This window comes from Pteronotus mesoamericanus, unplaced genomic scaffold, assembly GCF_021234165.1.
Source record: "Pteronotus mesoamericanus isolate MK-2021 breed Mesoamerican mustached bat unplaced genomic scaffold, CSHL_Meso_final contig_163, whole genome shotgun sequence".
Lineage (NCBI taxonomy): Eukaryota > Metazoa > Chordata > Mammalia > Chiroptera > Mormoopidae > Pteronotus > Pteronotus mesoamericanus.
The window spans coordinates 6794453-6813469 of NW_026555064.1; the positions used below are offsets into that span (position 1 = coordinate 6794453).

Below are 19017 nucleotides of genomic sequence, written 5' to 3' on the forward strand. Positions count from 1 at the left end.
GTTTTGTACAAGAACTTTGGTCGGTAGAATAGAGAAAGCGAAGACACCAAGGTGGGGGGGCAGGGAGGCCGATTAATATTTATTAAACATGTAAGCGGTGTCCCTTTGCTGGGAAGTTTTCATATGTTCTTGTTTCTATTCCTGACAGTAATTCTGTGAAGCTGTTACGATCCCCTTTGTAGAAGTTTCTGGACTTGAGAGTTTGATGGGTGGCACTGCTGTGACTGGGAGCTGGGTCTGAATCTCAGGGCAGCCTTGCTCAGGAGGGGACCAGGGTGCTGGTTGCAGCTGCTCCCAAGTAACTCTGTGCTCATAATTCGTCACCGAGGAAATCCCAGCGTTTTACCTCATGGCATTAATAGGAAGGCAAACGTTAAAAGCAGAAGAAAGTACTTTAAAAAGTTGCAAGAAAGCTTCTATAGATCACAACTGTGGGAAAAGAAGCTTCCCATTGGCTAAAGGCAGTTTGAGGAGGTCAGCTGGGGTGGGCTACCCAGGAGTCTGCCACACGAAAGGAAGGGACCAGCCAATGCAGCCAGTCATCTGACACTGAGCTGTCAGAGGTGAAGGCCAGCAAGCGCAGACCCCGCCAGAGCTGTCAGAGGTGAAGGCCAGCAAGCACAGACCCTGCCACTGTGCATAAGTTGCCCCATCCAGGGAGAGGCAACCTCCCCCTTGGAAGGCTTTAAGTCAAGGAACTTTGCTTTCCTGAGCAAACTTAGTTGCTCCTTAATGGGAGTGTTGGTTAGCTTCCTACTTTTAGTTCTTGCAACTCAAGACAAACAATGTTTTTCTCTTTGATGTGGTCTGAATTGACCTCAGAGCATCATTGGGCACATGGAGGACACGCAGTCAAGCCTTCCCTGAGTTGTGTTTTCTTCTTAATGCTATGAATTGGAATGGAAGGATGTCACATATTAAACAGTAATTAAAACAGAACCAGCCTGCCTCTCATGCAGTCGATATGGTGTTAAGGAAAGGCAGCCGCCTCTCCTGGAACGGAAGAGAGGGGTTAGCCCTGTCTCCACGGATAAGAACACAGATGGGAAATGAGTCTTGCGCTTTGGTCTGTACGTTGCATTTGGGAAGTGGGTGTGGTGGGTGGAAAGTCTCTTTCGTCTATTAAGTGGGATTCTCAGACAGGAGACATGGGCGACTGTAGATTCCAGTCTGCCTTCCACCTGTTATCTGAAGGCTGTTTAGTGTACGGGCTTGTGTCTATGGATTAAACACATGAAATGGGCCAGATTGGTCATCATGGAAAGGTGGCAGGCTAAAAATAACAAATCGTCATTTTAATTGGCTTCCATAGACTTCTCAAAGTGTCACACCCAGGCTCCTTAGTAGCAGAGCCGGCGGGGCAGGGGTGGGGGGTGCCTGTGGAGGAGCTTCACTGGGGAGTGTCCTCAGAGGAGCCTGCAGGGAAGTGACCGGGCAGGAGAAGGAAGGCGAAATTACTGAGCAAGCGCACGTGGTTTTAGCTGGATCCAAGCCTCAGCTCTGTCCTACAGTGAGTTCTGGGACATGAACTGCTCCAGAGAGAATCCTGCCTCAAGGCAAGGGAGCAGCTCCTTGCACCCTCTTGGTATTCACTGACTTCATCGGGGGCTGTGGAGCCTCCCAGGCGAGGGGGCGCCGACGGTGAGGGCACTTCTCACCCTCTGTGAGCAGCTCACACTTCCAGCAACTAGGGAGGGGGCGCTTGGGGATCTGGGCAGCACCCCAGCAGCATTTCCTTGGAGGTTCTCTGCTGGCTCTTTAAGATTCCGTGATAATATTTACATACCAGAAAGGTATGCAGCAAGACTGTGTTATTTTGTGCTTTTCAGGTGTTCTCTGGGAAGAGGGAAGAGGAGGTTTGAACTAGCCCCAAACAAGTGAAATGCGCCTCATAGCCTGAATGCTTTAGATGGAGCCAGAGCATAATTACAGGATAGAAGAGAAGGTTTTTTCAGCCATTTGGCAAAAATGAAACAATCCTTAAATTCTCCTCTTGTTGGGAGTAAGGAGAAAGAAATCAGATCTTTTGCCCAAAACATAGGAAGAGGTGCTTCCCATAAGCCCCCGGCCGCCCACCCCGGCCTGTGATACAGTTTTCAGAAATCAGCATTACAGAATTCTTGGCTTACTGTTCCTCTACAAAATCCTTAGTGTGTTTTTATTTCTTCTTTGAGCAGGCAACTTGCTCAATTAGCCTGTCCTCGAATAGATCTCTTTTTTACCTCCTCACCTCATTACTTCAGGTGAAATAGAATCAAGCTGCTTTGTGCCCAGAAATCCTCTTTGACCTGAGTTAACTGATAGCAGGGATCAGGGGGGAAATGCCAACTCTCTCTTCTTTTTTGAGTCCTGGTTTCCTTTGTATGCAGAAGGCAAGCCTCTGAGTTATGTTTTAACGTATGATTTAGGATACTTTTCAAAAAGATTTACACCATAAATCTTTTATGATTTACCCTAGTGGGGTATTCGGTTAGTTATCAGACTTCTCATGTTTGATTTCCTAGAAGCAGCTGACTGTCCAGAACAATGGCTCGTGACTGGAATCCAGTTCAGAATCATCTATGTTTGCGAGTTGCTAGGCACTTTTAAAAGAGAGCATAGTTTACCTGTGAAGTTCATGGGAGCGGACAGCCCTGGGGTGCTGGCCTCAGGGACGCATTCGAGTCAGGCTCTTCCAGATGCCAGTGAGCGCCTCCATTTCATGAGATCTTCTGCTCCCGGGGTCTGATATCCAGGGGGACGGGGTCAGGGGGACAAGGCTTGCAACACTGAAGGAAGGAGTTGGCCCTCTCCCTGCCCTTCACAAACCCACAGCTTCCCCCGCAGCTGTTCATCGTTGTTGATCTGGACCCTCATTGCAACCACAAGAACTAAGGAAAAGTGTAGCAGCCCGCAAGGAAACACTCCGTAACCTGGCACTTCAGCTCGGGCTTACCGATGAGATGCGGGGTGCCGATTTCCCGGCCGGGGCACCGGGAGAGCATGGAGCCAGAGGATGTGTGCGCGGGGCGCTCTCCCCCCGGCCACAGCTGTCCGTTGGGCAGCTCCACTGGTTGTTAACACCTCTGTTTTAAGGTGGGGAGATAATGGAGAGAGAGAAAATGGTGTTAGACAGCATTCCTTGTTAGCAATGTTTAAAAAGAGGCTTAGGTGAAGCTAAAGGTTGAAACTAATAACTGGCAAGTTTCTGGATCATTGGTTCTCTGCCTCCTTTTTTTTAACTCTTACAATGGAAAATTTCAAAAGTACAGAATGTGCCCATGATTCCGTTTGAACGGTTATCAATTCATGACCCATATTATTTCCTTCATCCCCTACTTTTGTTCCCCCTCCATCCCCCTAGATTATTTTGAAGCAAATCCTAGACATTTTAAGAACTCATTTGAGATGCCTCTTTTTTTTTTTTAATCCTAAAAACTTAGACTCAGCTGCTTAAATGGAATCGTCTTCCCAAAAGTAGAGAAGAAAAACAATCGCCGAAGTGCACCCTGTAGCCAGGCAGAAAAATCAATCTGCTTAGCAGCCAGAATGCCTGGCTCATGTGGTCCTGCTCACCGAGGCCTTGACCTCTGCCCTTCTGCCCTTGTTTGTGCCCTCTTTGGGCGCCTCCATTGAGTCAGTCCTTTAGGTGGGACTTCACTGTAAATGCTAAAAGCAGCCATTCCTTTGCCTCTTTAACATTAGAGTCTAGAAAATTCAATCCAAGCGTAAAGAAGCCTGTGTGTCTCCTCTGAGACAGTGTGCGGACGGGGTGTTCTTAATGCTATTCTACCTGACAAATGAGATGAGGAGGCAGTCCAGCCAGACCCATGAGAACAGAAGGACTAAACACTTCAGAGACTAATAAAATCCTGGTGTTTCTATTTCCTTCCCCCACACAAACCTAGGTTCTACAGAGAACAGATAACCAGCTAATATGATCATTTGTAGGTGAAAATATACAAGGAATGCTAGCATAACCACATCCCAAAGTTTAAAGGAAGAAAAAGAAGATCTCCATCTTCTGACATGGACCATCACCCAGCCAGATGCTAGATAAGATCGAAATAGGAAAATGGAACCCTAGAGGAAGAATCAGATAGCTCCTGGCAGGTGAATTGGACATGCTCAATGTTGTGTAACACCATGAACTTCAAACAATGGCTGCCAAGAACCCTCTCTTGATTATTTGTTCTCTTTTCCCCGTTAATAATTCAGTGTCCATGGGGATATAAGATTGCAGGCCTATGAGAAAAACTTCTCACACCTGGCTTGCTATTCCAAAAGCAAGGAAGTGTTTACCTGAAGTGTCCTTTGCTCTATCACTAGACAAAAAGCGGAAGTGGGAAAATCAGAGAAAGGGAGATTTGTATCATGCTGTGCCGACCAACATTTAATTTGCCCAATTTTCAAAATTTGAAATGTGGGCTATTTTTCTGTGATTTAGATAATGGCATTCACAGTGTTTACTGAAAGACATATGTACTTCGAATTGTTCAATACGGAATTTTCCCGTGTGATGGCATGGATGCACATCCTTAAATATTTATGATTCAGTAATAGAAATTGCACAAATTTGTAAAAGTATAATGTGCTTCCTCAATTTGTGCAATTTTCCCTTTTCGTTTTTTGAAAGGCGTAAGAGAACAATGCTCCATTACCTTAAAAAGCAAAAGATTCCATACAAAGAACTCTGGATTAGACAGAAGCAATTAAGAAAATAGGAAAGAAAGCAAATGAAATTGGTGGTTTTTGAGTCACTCTCCATATATTCTCTTAACCCTTTATATTTTATGACTTGAAGATTAAATGTGCTGCAATTTCTACTTCTAAAGAAATGGCAATTACTGTTAATTTCATGGTATCCCTTTAGTTAGGACACTCAATACTTTTTCAGTGAAGTCAAGGCTGTTGGTGCGCCATTGCCAATGTCAAAAAGCGCCCTTCCTCAAGACACTGCCATCTGCTGGAAATGCTGTCATAATAAATATGTGCATCTTTGAGGCCTGTGATAATTACATGTGTCCCCCCAAGTGTGGCACCTCCGTCCATTGTGCAGCCTGCGCCGCTATCTGCAGCTGCTCTGACACAGATGTTGACTTGTCTTTTCATTGGCAGTACTGCTTTTCAATTTATCGTTTTCATTTTTCAAAGAAATTAAAACTCACCTTGGAAAACAATGGATCATTTTTTAAAACGAAAATAGCCTGAAACTACTTTGGGCATTGCTGCCGTGTGAGGGTTCTTTTTTCTTATTCCACCAAGCCTGCCTCAGCACTAGTATCTATTCCTACACCCCATTGTCCTGGAAGCATCACCGTCTGCCATTTCTTCTCCCATCTGTGACACCTGTGTTGAGCTGCTATAGTTGAAACAGGCCGCTGCCAGAGCGGCTTAGTATTGTGTTACTGCGAAGAGGTGGGTTTAAATCTCCTTTCCAGGATCGGCAGAGGGCTGTGTCTTTCTTTTCTGCATTTTTCCTGGGCTCTCCCACTTTTATTTCTGCCGGCTTGCAACAGGATCCCATCTTGTTTGTATTACTCAGGACAGCCAACAACAAAGTGTAAATCTCTAGGTCCCTGTACATAGACACCCACAACCTTTATTGTCTCCGAGTAGTCCCCTCTGACAGGTGATGCAGAGGTGACATGACCGAAAGGTCTATGTGGCTTAGTACCAGTTTCACTCCTGTTCTTCTTACCCGGGATTTGCTCTCAAGAGCACCTCCGTGGTCGTTAATGGAAATATAGCAAATATTCAAGGGTGGACCTCTGTTGAGGGGTAAAAAGCCCTCGTGGATGATGCCACGGGCCAAGGGGCACCCACATTTCGCTGGCATCCCCTACAGCTTCCACAGCACAAAGCCCTGTGTCACTGCGGAGAAAACTGAGTTCATCTGTTCTCTGCTCACCTCAGCAGAGAGCCCGCTGGCCTTGTTTATGCAGAAAGTCAGATTCCTGCGGGAGATCCAGGTCCTTCCACAGGCTGACATTTCAGGGATCCGGACGTGCAGGTTCACTTCCGTGGCCTGCGGTTGGCTCGGGCCCTCTGGGTCTGGCCTCCGGGCCGCAGGGCCGTCCACAAGGCCTGGCATTGTACTCCTTGTCCTGGGAGGTTTCCTGGCTCCGCAGCAATGAATGCTCCAGCCGCGGCAACAGGAATTGTTCCTTGAAAACTTGGTGTTAGGTTGTCTGGGTTGGCCCGCCTCTAAGACAACCTTAAATAGAAAGCATTTGTACTTTTAAGAAAAGAAAATTTTAAAATCACCAATTATTATTTTTTTTCTTCTAAGATGCTCTGTTGTTCGGATTTTTGAAACAACCTCTTCCTTCAGTAGCTTTTGGCCTTCAGCAACTGCGATTGCCTGATCCTGGTGGGATCGTAATTTAGAAGCAGTTGTCCTTTACAACTGCCTTCAGTTATGTCATCCCTGGAGTTATTTTTTAAAAGGCTAAGAGTCTCCTTTAAAATAGAAATAAAGGATCCTAAACCATAAAACGTAATTTTTAATTTTTTTCCAGTGACAGTTGGCATTCAATATTATATTATTTTCAGGTGTGCAGCAAATTTTTTAAGCTTTAAGAATAACTTTTATTTCCAGAAGAACATAAAGAAGAAAAAAGTAATCATTAATAATCAATCAGTCCTGTTATCCAGACAGCCACTGCTAAGTTGGTGGTGCATATCCTGGCTGAATTTTTTTTCTAATTATATATGTATACGTTCCTATAAAAATCAGATACTACTATATATACAGTTTTGTAATCTGCTCTTTTTACCTAGCAATGTATTGAGAATTTCTTTCCATGTCAGTAAACATAACTCAATATTATTCTTCTCGCGTTTGCATAGTATTCAATGTTTGCATGTGCCGTAATATATTTAATCAGTCTCCTGTTATTGGATATGAAGGGTTTTGTTTGGTTTGGTTATCCCAAGTTGTTGCTAATATAAATGATACTTGAATAAATTGACTCAAAAAAGGATTCACAGTTTTCAGGCTTTTGCTATGAATTGTCTAATCGACTTTCAGAAAGGTTGAATCTACAATTCTACCATAAGCTAATGGGAGAGAGAGAATATTTCAAGAATCTCTGTGCTTTGTCATTAAAAGTTTTTTTTTAACATTTGGGAGGTTAAAAATTATCTCTTATAGTTAAAAACCTTTTAATTTATGGAGTCCTAGTGTTGGCAAGCATTTTGTTCAGGGGGAAGCATTTGTATTTGTTCTTTTGTGTATTTTCTTTTAGTGTCATTTATTATTTTATTTGGTGGTTTGTCTGGACTGAACTTTTTGTTTGATTTTTTAAATGATGTAAAATTTAAAAACAAAGTAGAGGGGATAATGTAATAAATCACCATATCCCACCACCCAGATAAACATTTCTCATTCATACTTCACCAATTCTCCCCCCCGTATTTTAACTCACACCCCAGATATCCTAACATTCACTCCCAGATTCTTTGATATATATCTCTAAAAAATAAGGATATTTTCTACAATACCCTAGCACGCCTTATAAAATTAAGAACAGGTTGGATTGGTTTTGTAGCTGCTGAGAAGGTTCTATTGATTGGCACCAGCCAAGTGCACAGCCACACCAATGGACTAGGAGGAGAAAGAAACACATCTTAGCTTTCCTGTCACCTCCAAAATTAAAGAAGAAAACCTGGTGCCTCTAGGGACAGTGGAATGATGGCGTGACCTTGGTTCTCCATCTGCCCACAAGCACCATTTAGAAACCCGCTGAATCTTCAGTGCCAGCCTCAGTGCGTAGGTAAATGCCCCGGCCGAAGCTTGCAGGGAATAGCCATTAATTCAAGTGTGTCCACTACAGCCTAGCTTGACCAATGACTGGGCTTCCAGGCCTGGCCTGCTGGGGTCATAGGAGGTCTTCTCTGTTGTGCCCCATTTAAACTCTAATAGGGGACTTAACTGTTTCAGATGGTGAGCGTTGTCTCCGGGTCAGAGACCTGCTCCCCTCTCCCTACCCCCCACCCCGACCCCCTGCCAGCCATTTTTAATCTTGAGCACTCTCCTTCGCCCCCATGTCGGCTGAGCTGCATCCTGGGTTCTTTTATTAAAATAAGTAGATGAATAAAATCATTCTGGAGCAGGGGTCCTTGTCTCTGTGGTATTGAAAAGGAAAGGGCAGTGTTTGTGAGCACCATTAAAACTGTTTTCTCCCATTATAGATTACCGTTTTGACTGACTACAAGAATACTCATAGGAAAATGGGCACTGGCTTTTCTGCCTAAAGCGTTACATGTCTGGGCCTGTTTCAAAAGAAACGAAGCTGCACGATCTCTCATCCAAAATGAAATCGAGGGCCCGAGGTGGAAGTTAGGAGGACCGCATCCAGTCTGAGGTGGCATTTAGTGATTACTGTGCCTGAACCCTCATCTGGGCTTTTTAAGTGTTCAGAATTCTTTTTAAAAAATCCGTGGAACTAAGCATTTAATATATTTCAAATATAATCATTTTTAAAAATCCATGGAACTAAGCATTTAAGATATTTCAAATGTAATCATGATATTCTATTATAATATTCTATTATAAATTATTAGCAACTAAATTAATCAAGAGCCGCCATATTTGAGAAAAATAAGCACTACCTAATAATGAAGAAAGTTGCATTAATTATGAAAAATAAGGTATAAATTAAGTCATCTTATTTGGTCTTTTAAAAAAAATTAGTATCTAAAAAATAAAAAGAGTGGCAGTGTTTTTGTTTTTGACTTGTGAGCATATTCCTCATCTCTCAGAAAGTTTCTTCTGACCTTAAAGCACTTGAGGAAATGTTGACAAGGTAGTTATAACTAATCCAAATATTTCCCCTATTCCTTATCTTCAAGTAATCTCATCTATTTAACTGATATGTTGGAAAAGGTTTTTAAAAGAAAACCCTTTATGTTTTTGGCAAGGACTGTATTCTGTTATTGTTATTAGCAAGGTCTGGGTTTTGTTCAAAGAAAACATTTCCGGTTTGTTGTCATTTCCTTTAATTTCACTATATATACATGGAGATTCCAAATGGAAGTTCCTTGTATCCATTCCCACATTCAGAAAGTCTTTAAACTAGAATAAGATTTATCCTTGGAATAACTTTGCTCTATCCCTCACCTCTTCTTGAGACTTTTGGAAGCATGGAAGATTATTTTCAACTAGAGTTTCCTGTTCACTTCAAAACGCGAGGTAGTGGGTCACTCAGGTATGTCCAAGTGATTTCGAGATCAGAGTTTTAAAAATACCAGTACAATGGTTTTAGATAAATGTATGGAATTCCAGTTCTTTAAAAATAATGTGACATAGCAATACAAAAAATGAGTGTTTCAGGACCAGAAGTAATAGCTGGGTCTAAAATAGAGAAAGGCCCGTTAACAGGAGGGATGAACAGCTGTCTGGTACGATGGCCCAGAGGCTGGGCTCTGCAGGGGAGCAGGTGGCGCCTGGAGAGCAGAAACCGTGGCGCCCACAGAGCTTCCCCAGCCCAGAGTGGGCTCCTGGCTCTCCTTTCACAGCAGAGCTTCTCCAAAATATCGAACTCAGAATTTATTCTTAAAATTTCCTTACAATAAAACAAAGCAATATAAAAATGAACCGAAATCCTTTTAGACATATTTTATTCAGCTCTTGAAAAACATCTGGAAGCTGGATGGAGACTCAAGTGCTTTCACTTGAAAATACTCCATTTTTTTGTTGTTCATTAAAGAAAAATTTGTGCGCAGATTGAGGTCAGAATATCACTTCAGGATGATGTGCCAGAAACTCTTACCTTTAATAGACTTTCATTCCATCCAAAAATACATAGATCCTTATGTGTTCTGAGTTAAATCTCATTATAGAGCAAAATCATTTTTCTGTGTTTAATCTTTCTTTTCAACTTGCCATCCCCACGTTCAGTCCTAAGAATTATTATCATTGTCTTTTAGGAGGAGAAAAATTCTTCTCTGTCGTTGCTTGAAAATTATTGCGTTATTACTAAACATAAAGTATGTTTTCTTCACTTTCTCTTACATATTGCCCTTTTGGTTCTGTTTTGCTCTTGCCCTCAAACTGAGAATTCCTGTAACATTTGGGTTTCCATGGTGGCACATGGGAGTCGGGGGGCGGGGGGAGCCTTCTGTTCTGCAGGCGGCCAAGCTCCCTGTTGGCCCTCAGATGTTAAAGGTGGAGATATTTGTGCCACAATTGGCACTTAGCAAAATGTATCACTATTTAGAGCCATAATCTTTTATAGACTGTTTTATTATTTATTGTAAATCTTTTCTTTTTGCAGCCCCGTGCTGTTGACCCTCCATCCCAGGCTGTCTGGTGCCTAGAATGGTCCGCTCATGGTGACAGAGGTTCCCCTTCATATTTTAACCCTTAGAGTTTCTACAGGAGAAAGATAAAAATACACATTTAATTTCCATTTCATTTTTACCCAGAAAAGAAAGTCAAAGAGATAAAAGGCAGGAAAAATAATAGGATATTGGGCAGTCCTAAGTCTCCACCAGCAGCTTCTAGATGCTACTTCTGAGTATTTATTGAATATTTATACAAATTAGCTAAGTCTTCCAGTAACCTGTTATTATACAGGGCCAGAGGGAATATGTTGTGGTAGATGGTGATTTTGTTTCCTAAGTGACAGTCCCCTCCCCCATGAACTGTCAGTTTCAACCTGCTCCTCTTCCAACTTTCTAACCAAAAATATTGATCAGAAATAAATTTTTAAACAGTTTCTGCCTTTTTCCACTTCCTTAGCTTCCTTTCTGATGGAAAGGCTTTTTCACAGTAAAATGACTCAAGTTAAGGGAGCTGGAGAATCAGGAAGTGAAAACCTCGTGACACACACACACACTGGCTCCTTTTGTGGAAGAACGGGAACCGTCTGACCCAGCCAGCTGAAGGACCGCACAGACGTGTGTCAGGGTCGACTACATCATGAAGGCAGTAGTTCATGTACTTTTTTTCTCTGGGAAGAGGCAAAAGCAGTTCATCCAGTGTTGGGCACCTCCTAGGCCTCCCCTTTCTACCACCCTCTCCCGCCCTGTCAGTCACTGCAGCCTGAACGGGGTGCCAGCTTTTCCACTGCAAAGCTGGGCAGCTGCAGAGAGCCAGTGACCTTCTGCACAGGAGAAGAAATTGAGGGGTGCCATGTCAACACTAAAAATCGCATTGCTTTGCACTAAGTCGCAAGCGCAGTCGTCTGTCCTCAGGACACGGGCAGAGAGTTAACGGTGACCCACCTTATTGGAGATCTAATCCCACTAAAGCCAGCACAGGCTCTATGGGGCATAGTCTGGGTTTGGTCTCTTCTTTTCCTCTTCCTGAAACATGAGTGCCCATCTAGGTGGCCACAGTGCCACCAGGAGCTTAATATCTATGCTAAAATAGAGGTTTACCAACACCTAATGGCCTTGTTACCCTTCCCTTTCCATTTGGGCTTAACAATAGCGACGAGCTTGCCCTCAGTGGAGAAGGGTTAGGATTCCATGTTGCCCCACCACTCGTGTTGACGAAGTATTAGAAAACGTGCATATCTTGACATCTAGAGAGAAGTAAAAACTAAAAATTATTTTCACTCGCTCAGTTTCTCAATTGGAAAAGTCTTCCTTCAGTGACCCAGGATCCTGCACACTGAAATGGCTGCCCCCATCCTCCCTCATCCCTCCTTCCTCCATCCCTTCCTTTCGTTCTGTCCATTCCAGGAAGGGTTCATGGTTCTGTGTTGTCCATGAGTTGCCTAGACGCTAAGAGACCACACAGAGGCAGCGTAGCTTAGTGGGTAAGAGTGCATACTGGGATGTCAAACTGCCTAGGTTCAACTCCTGGCTCACCTCATGGTATGGGCCGTCTCTCCAACTGTACAAATATAGATAATGGCAATAGTCACTACACCATAGGGTCCTTTTGAGGACTAAGTGAAGTCCATACGCACGAAGCACCTTAGAACAGTGCTAGATTCTTAGTAAGAAATGTGTGTGTTAGTTGCCATTTTACTAAGCATTGTACTATGTACTAAGAACTTGAACATGAAATATCTCTTTTAACCATATAGCACCCCCATAGAGATGGAATTTTTATACTTCTTTTCCAGTGATGAAACTGAGGCTAGAGGGTGTGTTGATTTGACAAAGCACTTGACTCAGAAGTGGCCAATGTGGAATTTAGCCTCAGATCCTACTAATTCCAACCTGTGTGTAACCCGTTTCACTCCCCACCTCTCAGTCTGGGTGGATACGAACCTGCAGCGTTGCAGTGGCACATTTGAGGCTGTTTCTCTGTTAACCTAGTATCTTCTTTTTATAGGTAAGACCTTACACCAGACTTAAGCTGCCTTGACTTGTGAATGCTTCCCCATTGATTTTTTGCCCCATTGCATCGCTGGTCCTTTTTGTGCACTTTTAGTCTTCAGCGTGACTCCCTTCTGTTCTCTGCTCCCTTGGAAGAAATCTTTTCTTTGCTGTACAGGATAGAGCATCCAGGGTAGAAAATTACTCGGAATGTTCCTCTCAGTGATTGTCTCCTTTCAACTCAATTTCTCTGAGCAGCGGGGTGATGATAGGGCTTCCCCACTCCCATCAGTGGGCATCTTTGCTGTTGCAGAGAACATGTGGAGGAGCAGAGCCGGCCCATTTCCACCGCTTGCAGAACCCAGGGGGCTGTTCCCAGCATGCAGCGTCCCGGCCTCAGCCTGGTTCTCCCAGAAGCCTTAGGGTTCGTTTTACATGGACCCGTGGTCGTCACCTGCCCAATCTGTTGCACTGTCTTCCAGTCTGCGAGTGTTGCTGCTGGTTTGCAGCGTCGGTCACTAGCATCACCATGTCCGCTGTGGACTGCTCCTCTGGCCGCCTGCCCTGACTTCTGCGTGCCCCCACCCCAGCCCCCAGGCAGAGAATTCCTGGAGCTGCAATTCTATTCCATCCACCCAGCCGCGTACTTAAAACACAGCAGGGCTTCCCAGGGCCCTGAGGACAAAGCCACGATCCCTGCAAGCAGTGCGCCCGCGTGCCGCGCCAGCCCCATCCCCGCACCGCGGGCCTTCTCCCAGCTCTGCAGACGAGCTGTGTTCTCTCCCCGTGCAGGGGACACTTTCCCTAGCCCCTAGGAACATCACAACCCACTGCCCACGCAGGTCTCAGGTCAGATGTGGCGTTTGCAGGGAACACCGCGCCCATCCCTTCTACAGCACTGGTCACCTGGCAGCCCCCTTCCACGTGCCCACACAGGCCTCTGCGCTTCTGAGACCTGCAGCCGTAATCAGTTTTGCTGACCATTGTGTTCCCAGGGCCAGGCATACTCTAGGCACCCGCTAAATGGTTACTGTAGACCTCAGAGAATGAGGACAGTGTACTTGTTTCTGTGTGGCAGGAAGGGTGATATTTCTAGATACTCTTTGGGGGGCCCTCTTGGGGCTCTTGGCGTCCCCAAAGGGAAGTCTCCACATTTCAGACCAAACAGTCCCATGGGCTCCCCTGAACTCTCAGATGTCAAGGCAATTGCTGTGGCTGGAGTCACAGCAACACGCAAGTCCCTTGCCTGCCCTTTACCCTGTGCCCAGGGCCAACCGTGCTGTTTCCATGCCAACTGTCCACTGAGACGTGAGGGTGTCGCTGTCACCTCATGCAGAAGCTTCCAACCTAAGGAGGTGGGAATTGAGGAATCTCATAGTCTGGGTTTGGCCAACAATCCTTCAAGGTCTCTACATCCTTTAAAGTGCTCTGATTCTCAACAGCTGTCTTCATAGAAGCACTGAAAATTTACGTAATCACTCCAGCAGTCAACTGACCCTCCCAAATCAGAGCAACCTTTGCTTCATTCGTCTTATCCTAGGAAACGACCCTTTTTGTCAATTTATGATTAATTTATGCTCCACTTTGGACCGGACAGAGATGCAAATAAAAAAATAGCTCACATCTTTTCGAGCTCTTACTGTTTGCCCGGCACTGTGAAAAGCACCCACCGTGAGGTATCTTACTCAGTCCTCACAGCTCCCCTCTGAGGTGCGCATTTCATAGACAAGAAACAAAGGCTCCGAGAAGTGAAAGACCTGTGCAGGGTCACACAGCCGTAAGTGGCAGAGCTGGAATTTGAACCCAGAACCGCCTCCTCTCAAGCCCGTGCTCCCAGGCACCGTGCTGCACTACCTGCTCCTCCCGAGGGCTTTGTGTCATCTGCAGGTTCTGAGATGATTGACATAAAATGGCATGTCTCCCCACTCCCCATTTTCTACCAGCCAGTCCATTTTTAGGCCTATTTAAATCGTTTTGCCTTTGAGACATAACTAAAAAGCATGCAACACAATGTTGCATGAAATCTAGCCTAACTGTTATGTAAAACTTTATATTGTTTATTAATGTATGTTTTACTTTCTAAACAATATTTTTATGTATGTCTTTCATTTTATCTTACTATTCCCTTTATAGTGTTTAATAATAGTAACCATAGCCTTGCAGCATGTTCAGAAAGCGACACCCGTCGTGGAGGTCCCCAGCTCGCACGTCCGCAGACCTCTTTCTTCCTATGATCTGAGGGCGTGCGGGGCGGGGCGGGGGGGGCCTGATCTGGCTTCTGGGAAGGTTCAGCCAGTCAGAGGCCCTGATGGGAGAGGAGGTGGGGCTTAAAATAGAACTAGGGGATTCTCCCTCATCCCCTGCAGCAGCTGCACCTTCTCTGTGGTCCAGCTCCCACGAGGTGGCTGCAGCAGCCCCTGGAAGCTCCACTTACGTCCTTCGGTCGCTCCAGCCTCAGGGCAGGGGTGGCCTCCTGCTCTTTTTAATCTCTAGGCTGCTTTACTGCCTGCTAATGACCCCCCGTCTGTGTGTGTACCCAGTTCCCTCGATTAAATTTGTCCTGTTGTAAGTAGGTCTGCCCAGTTCTCCAGGTTGGATGCTGCTGGATACTCCAGTGTTCTCAAGTGTGATCACAATGCTTGTTTACAGGTTACTTTAGCGGCATGGATGATGGATGATAAGATTGGGTTAACTCCCTCTTTTTAAAAGCATCCAAAGCCCTGGTGTCCGCTTCGGCTGCAGGGTCAGTGGAAACCCTGGCTGGGTGTTTGGTGTGCCTGGTTCTAGTTCTAGCTCAGTCACGAGGGATACTTAGAATCACCCAAGTCAGAGCCTCAGTTTCGTGGAAAATGGAGGTGCTTTAACAACGCCTTCTGAACCCAGACAATTCCAGGGTGCATTCTCAGCATCTGGGGGGACCGGTGAGGTGTCTCCTTCAGTGCAACGGCCCCTACTCCAGCTGTCTGTCCCTCTAAGGCATGCTCTTGGCCCCCCAGGGATCAGGTGACAGAATGTGGGTGAGCAAGGGCCAATCTGTCACCACTCTGGGAAGAACCTCAGACAACCCATTCTGAGTCCGACCCAGATGGCTGGTCTTCATTTGGGCACGACACACTGGCAGAACGTATAACACAAGAGGAAAATTTAGTGTTCAGCTGTCCTGGCTGTGGGTTTAACCGTCTTTCAAAGACAATATTCCATATATTCACCTTATATATAAAACCAATAGCAGAATGTGCAGATGGCACTTGTCTGATGTGATGTATTTTCTCCTTCTCCATTTTAAGCACAATCTTCTTATAGTGTCTAAACACCATTTAAAAAAAAATACATTATCCAGCGTGTGTGTGTGTGTGTGTGTGTGTGTGTGTGTGTGTGTTTGGGTCCAGTTGCTCTGGGTACCTTAAGTAACTTTAATTTACTAAACTTCACTCCTCCTTCCCCTCCCTAGCCCTTTCTTTTCAGAAGATACATTTAGACAATCACCATTCTCCTCCAATTCAAAAGACCTGCTGCCCAGCGACTCTGTGCTTCACGGAAGAATATCAGCTCCAGGTATGGAAACATGGTTGGCATTGCTTCTACTGTTGATCGCTTAAAAATTACCTTGCTGAAATGTGTGAATTTTCAGATATTTTCATCAAATATGTTGACGTTATTCATAGGGAGAAACTCGGTTTTTAAAAAAGAGGGAGACACTCAATTTAAGCAGCCACAAAAGTTTACTCAAAGAAAATGCAGGCCGTGAGAACGCCTTTCCTCTGCTTTAGGAGATCACTGTTGGTTACCTCCTGCTGTTATAGTGAAATTCTCATGCTCTGAAATGGCGAAGTATAACCCGGAAAACATTTTGCTTTCGACGGTGTTAGTAATTCAGGGAGGCAGCCAGGAAGGTAGGGGAGGGCGGCGGCCTGGGCAGGACAAGACAGGTCAGGGCGCTGGTGGGGTGAGGGCCACCGCAAATGCCACTTAGGTTTCCATGCAGGCAACAGAGCTCCTTCAAATGGCCTCGCCACCCGGATATCGCGCTCCTCTTCGGGTGTCTGCACGTATCCACCTCGTGCTCCTTTTTGCCATCTGAGCATTAGTACATAATTTCTTACCTGCTCTTCCCTTTTCCTCTCCAAAGTAAAAAGAAAGATGTGTTTGCTGTCCCCTTATGAAGAGCATGGCCGTCCCTGAGGGCTCGGTGTGTGTCCCGAGTTGTTATGAAATGAGGATATTTGAGAACCACTGCACTGCAGCCCACACCCCACTCAGGCCACCCCCATCCCACCCTAACACCAGTCCAGTGGCCTGGAAGCTCCCTGCGGTGGCTGCCTTCATTCCCAGCCGTAGAGAGAAGTTCCAAAGCTCTCGGTGGCCTGCACACCCACTTCCTGGTCCAGGAGGGCAGTGGGAGACGTGGCTGCGCGCGTGTGCAGGAGGGTCTCCCAGAAGGGTCGGTGGCCGGGAACCGCTGCAAACATCAAGTCCCAATGGCCTCCACACACCTGAGGAGCCCGTCGCAGACCGCTGGAGATCTGAGTATTGTGTAACGCAGAAGGAGCCGAGCGGGGCATCTTATGACATGTTGTCTTGGGTAGCACACGTCATTGGAAGGGGCTTGTAACAAACCGTTGGGAAAAGTCAACTCTTTGTCGTCCTTCGGTCTTGTGGTGGCAGATCCATTTCTTCTCATCTCCAAAGAGTCCAGGGACCTGTATGCTTTGTAGCTTTGCAGGACTTTTCGGTTCAATCACCATAAATAACACACGTACACAAAAATGCATTACATAACACCTGGTTCTAGAGGTGGAAAGAAATTCTACTTAGTTGATGTCTTATTCTCAAACAGGGGCTATTTGAACTACTGTTTACTTCCCACAGTGTCATTTTGAATAGCCAGCTCCCTGGTCCCCAGATTATCGCCCTGCTGTTAAGTTGATGGATTGTGACTTTTTAATGTCAAAATAACTGCCTAGGAATTGCCAGTCGGAGTGCTGTGACCCGCACAGCCAGCGTCCCGTGATGTATGTACAAACCCTGCCTTGCTGGTTTACTGTTTGTCTTGGCTATATTTTAAGAAGGGTTTATTGGTCCAGTTACAACTCTACCTCACGAATGATGTCAGTATATTTTTAACTGTGTATCGATGGCGTTTCTGTGATTTGCCTGGTAGACTTATATCAGAAGTTAGATGAATTCCCACTTAGAAAGTTAACCTGCTTGGGGATTGGGGAGCCAGCATATTGGGGACTTTAGAAATGTAACGCTGCCGTTTGGAGGGAGAGCCGACCCCTATACTTAAAAAAGCCTTTCTTTAGGCAGAGGATAAGCTAAAGGACTGTGCATTTTGCCAAAATACACAACCAAAAGGTGACTTTTTAGAAGTAAGCAAGGCGATGATGCTTTATGCATGGAGTTAAAATTAGAAAAATTAAAATGATAAGGACAATGTGGTGAGCATGAACTTCTTGCAATGGGAAGGCACTTTTTGTAAGGAAAGCCTCCAAAATTGGAACTCATTCTGGAGAAGACCAACCTGCACTAACAAAATATTGAAGTATAGACACTTCTCAAGTAATTATTCCCTTTAAGTCCGGACAGTGACAACTGGCCGCAATACACCTACGCTAGCTCCCCAGTCCCCGCCCACAGTTCGGAAACCCAAAAGCTCTGCCAACCACAGTTTTTTGAGTAAGTTACTTGGTGATACAAACCAATGGGGAGGCTATTTACAGCCTTTATGTGTTATGCCTAGGGTGAAATTAACGCATTTTGTTGCAGAAATATCAACATACTTGATTATAAAGACCCCCTTGGAGTGTTGTATAAAATAGGCATTGTGCGCCATATTATCATCTTGAAATCGGAAAGAGTACAAACCCCAAAATACATGAGGCCCTGGGGTTTCAGGTAGTGTGGGCCTACGTTTACTTCAGCACGCTGCCTAAATGCTGTGCTGGGAACAAGGCGACGGAGGCTGTAGTGAGGATCTCGAGGTTCTGCGGGGGAAGAGTCATGGGCTCACAGGGAAAACTTCGGAAGGCCAAGCGGGCAGCAGATTGCTGACTCACTGGAGGAGCTGTGACAGGAAAGAGGAGCCCAGTGGGGCGGCCCGGCGCCGGCGCGGCGTCGACACCGAGGGCCTGGGTGGAGAGGAGAGGAGGGATGGGAGAGGCAGGCGGGGCGGCTGAGGGGCCGGGAGGCTGGCTGGCTTCGCCACAGGCAGGCTGAATTCGGGAGTGGCAGTGGCTGTGCAGGAATGGGGAAGCCCGGAAGGAGGCGGCTGGCCTTCGTGACTAAGCAGAAAATCATTTGTGGTTAGAATATGAACCAAAACCTCAGAGTCCCGAGAAGTCTTTTCTGTTGGGCAGTTTCAACATTGCCATTAAAATATTATTTCTAGTCTTTATTTACCTTGCAAACTTCTTTCCACAGATAATGCAAAGATAAATATCAGTCCAGAGAAATACCTCAGTTTCCCAATTAGTAGAGATTAATTGATGAGCTTTCAGGTGCCTAGTTCTAATCTAAGAAATTCCTTGCAAATGCTGAGAGCCCGTAGCATTAATTCAACAATCTATATTGGTACATATTTGTATCCCTTACATCCGTGGGATGAAATTCTCTTCCAAGCACCTTTGGAGTGAGAGCATGAGGTAGGGTGGTGTCCCACCTGAGAGGCTGCTGTAAGGCCAGTGTATTGTGGGTAATGAAGCAGCAGTGTGGGGGTCGCTAAGTGGGGAGAGGTGGGCAGGTCCGTGGGCTGTGAAG

General features: G+C 45.5%; 1 protein-coding gene across 1 annotated transcript in view; it reads left to right on the top strand.

Annotated features, from left to right (window-relative positions):
• ZNF827 (zinc finger protein 827) overlaps positions 1-19017 on the top strand; it is a 154924-nt gene that overhangs the window by 86189 nt on the left and 49718 nt on the right. Inside the window, exon 8 of the mRNA XM_054562789.1 lies at positions 15710-15813. Within this exon, the coding sequence (XP_054418764.1) occupies positions 15710-15813 (104 nt within the window). The remainder of the gene's footprint in view (positions 1-15709; positions 15814-19017) is intronic.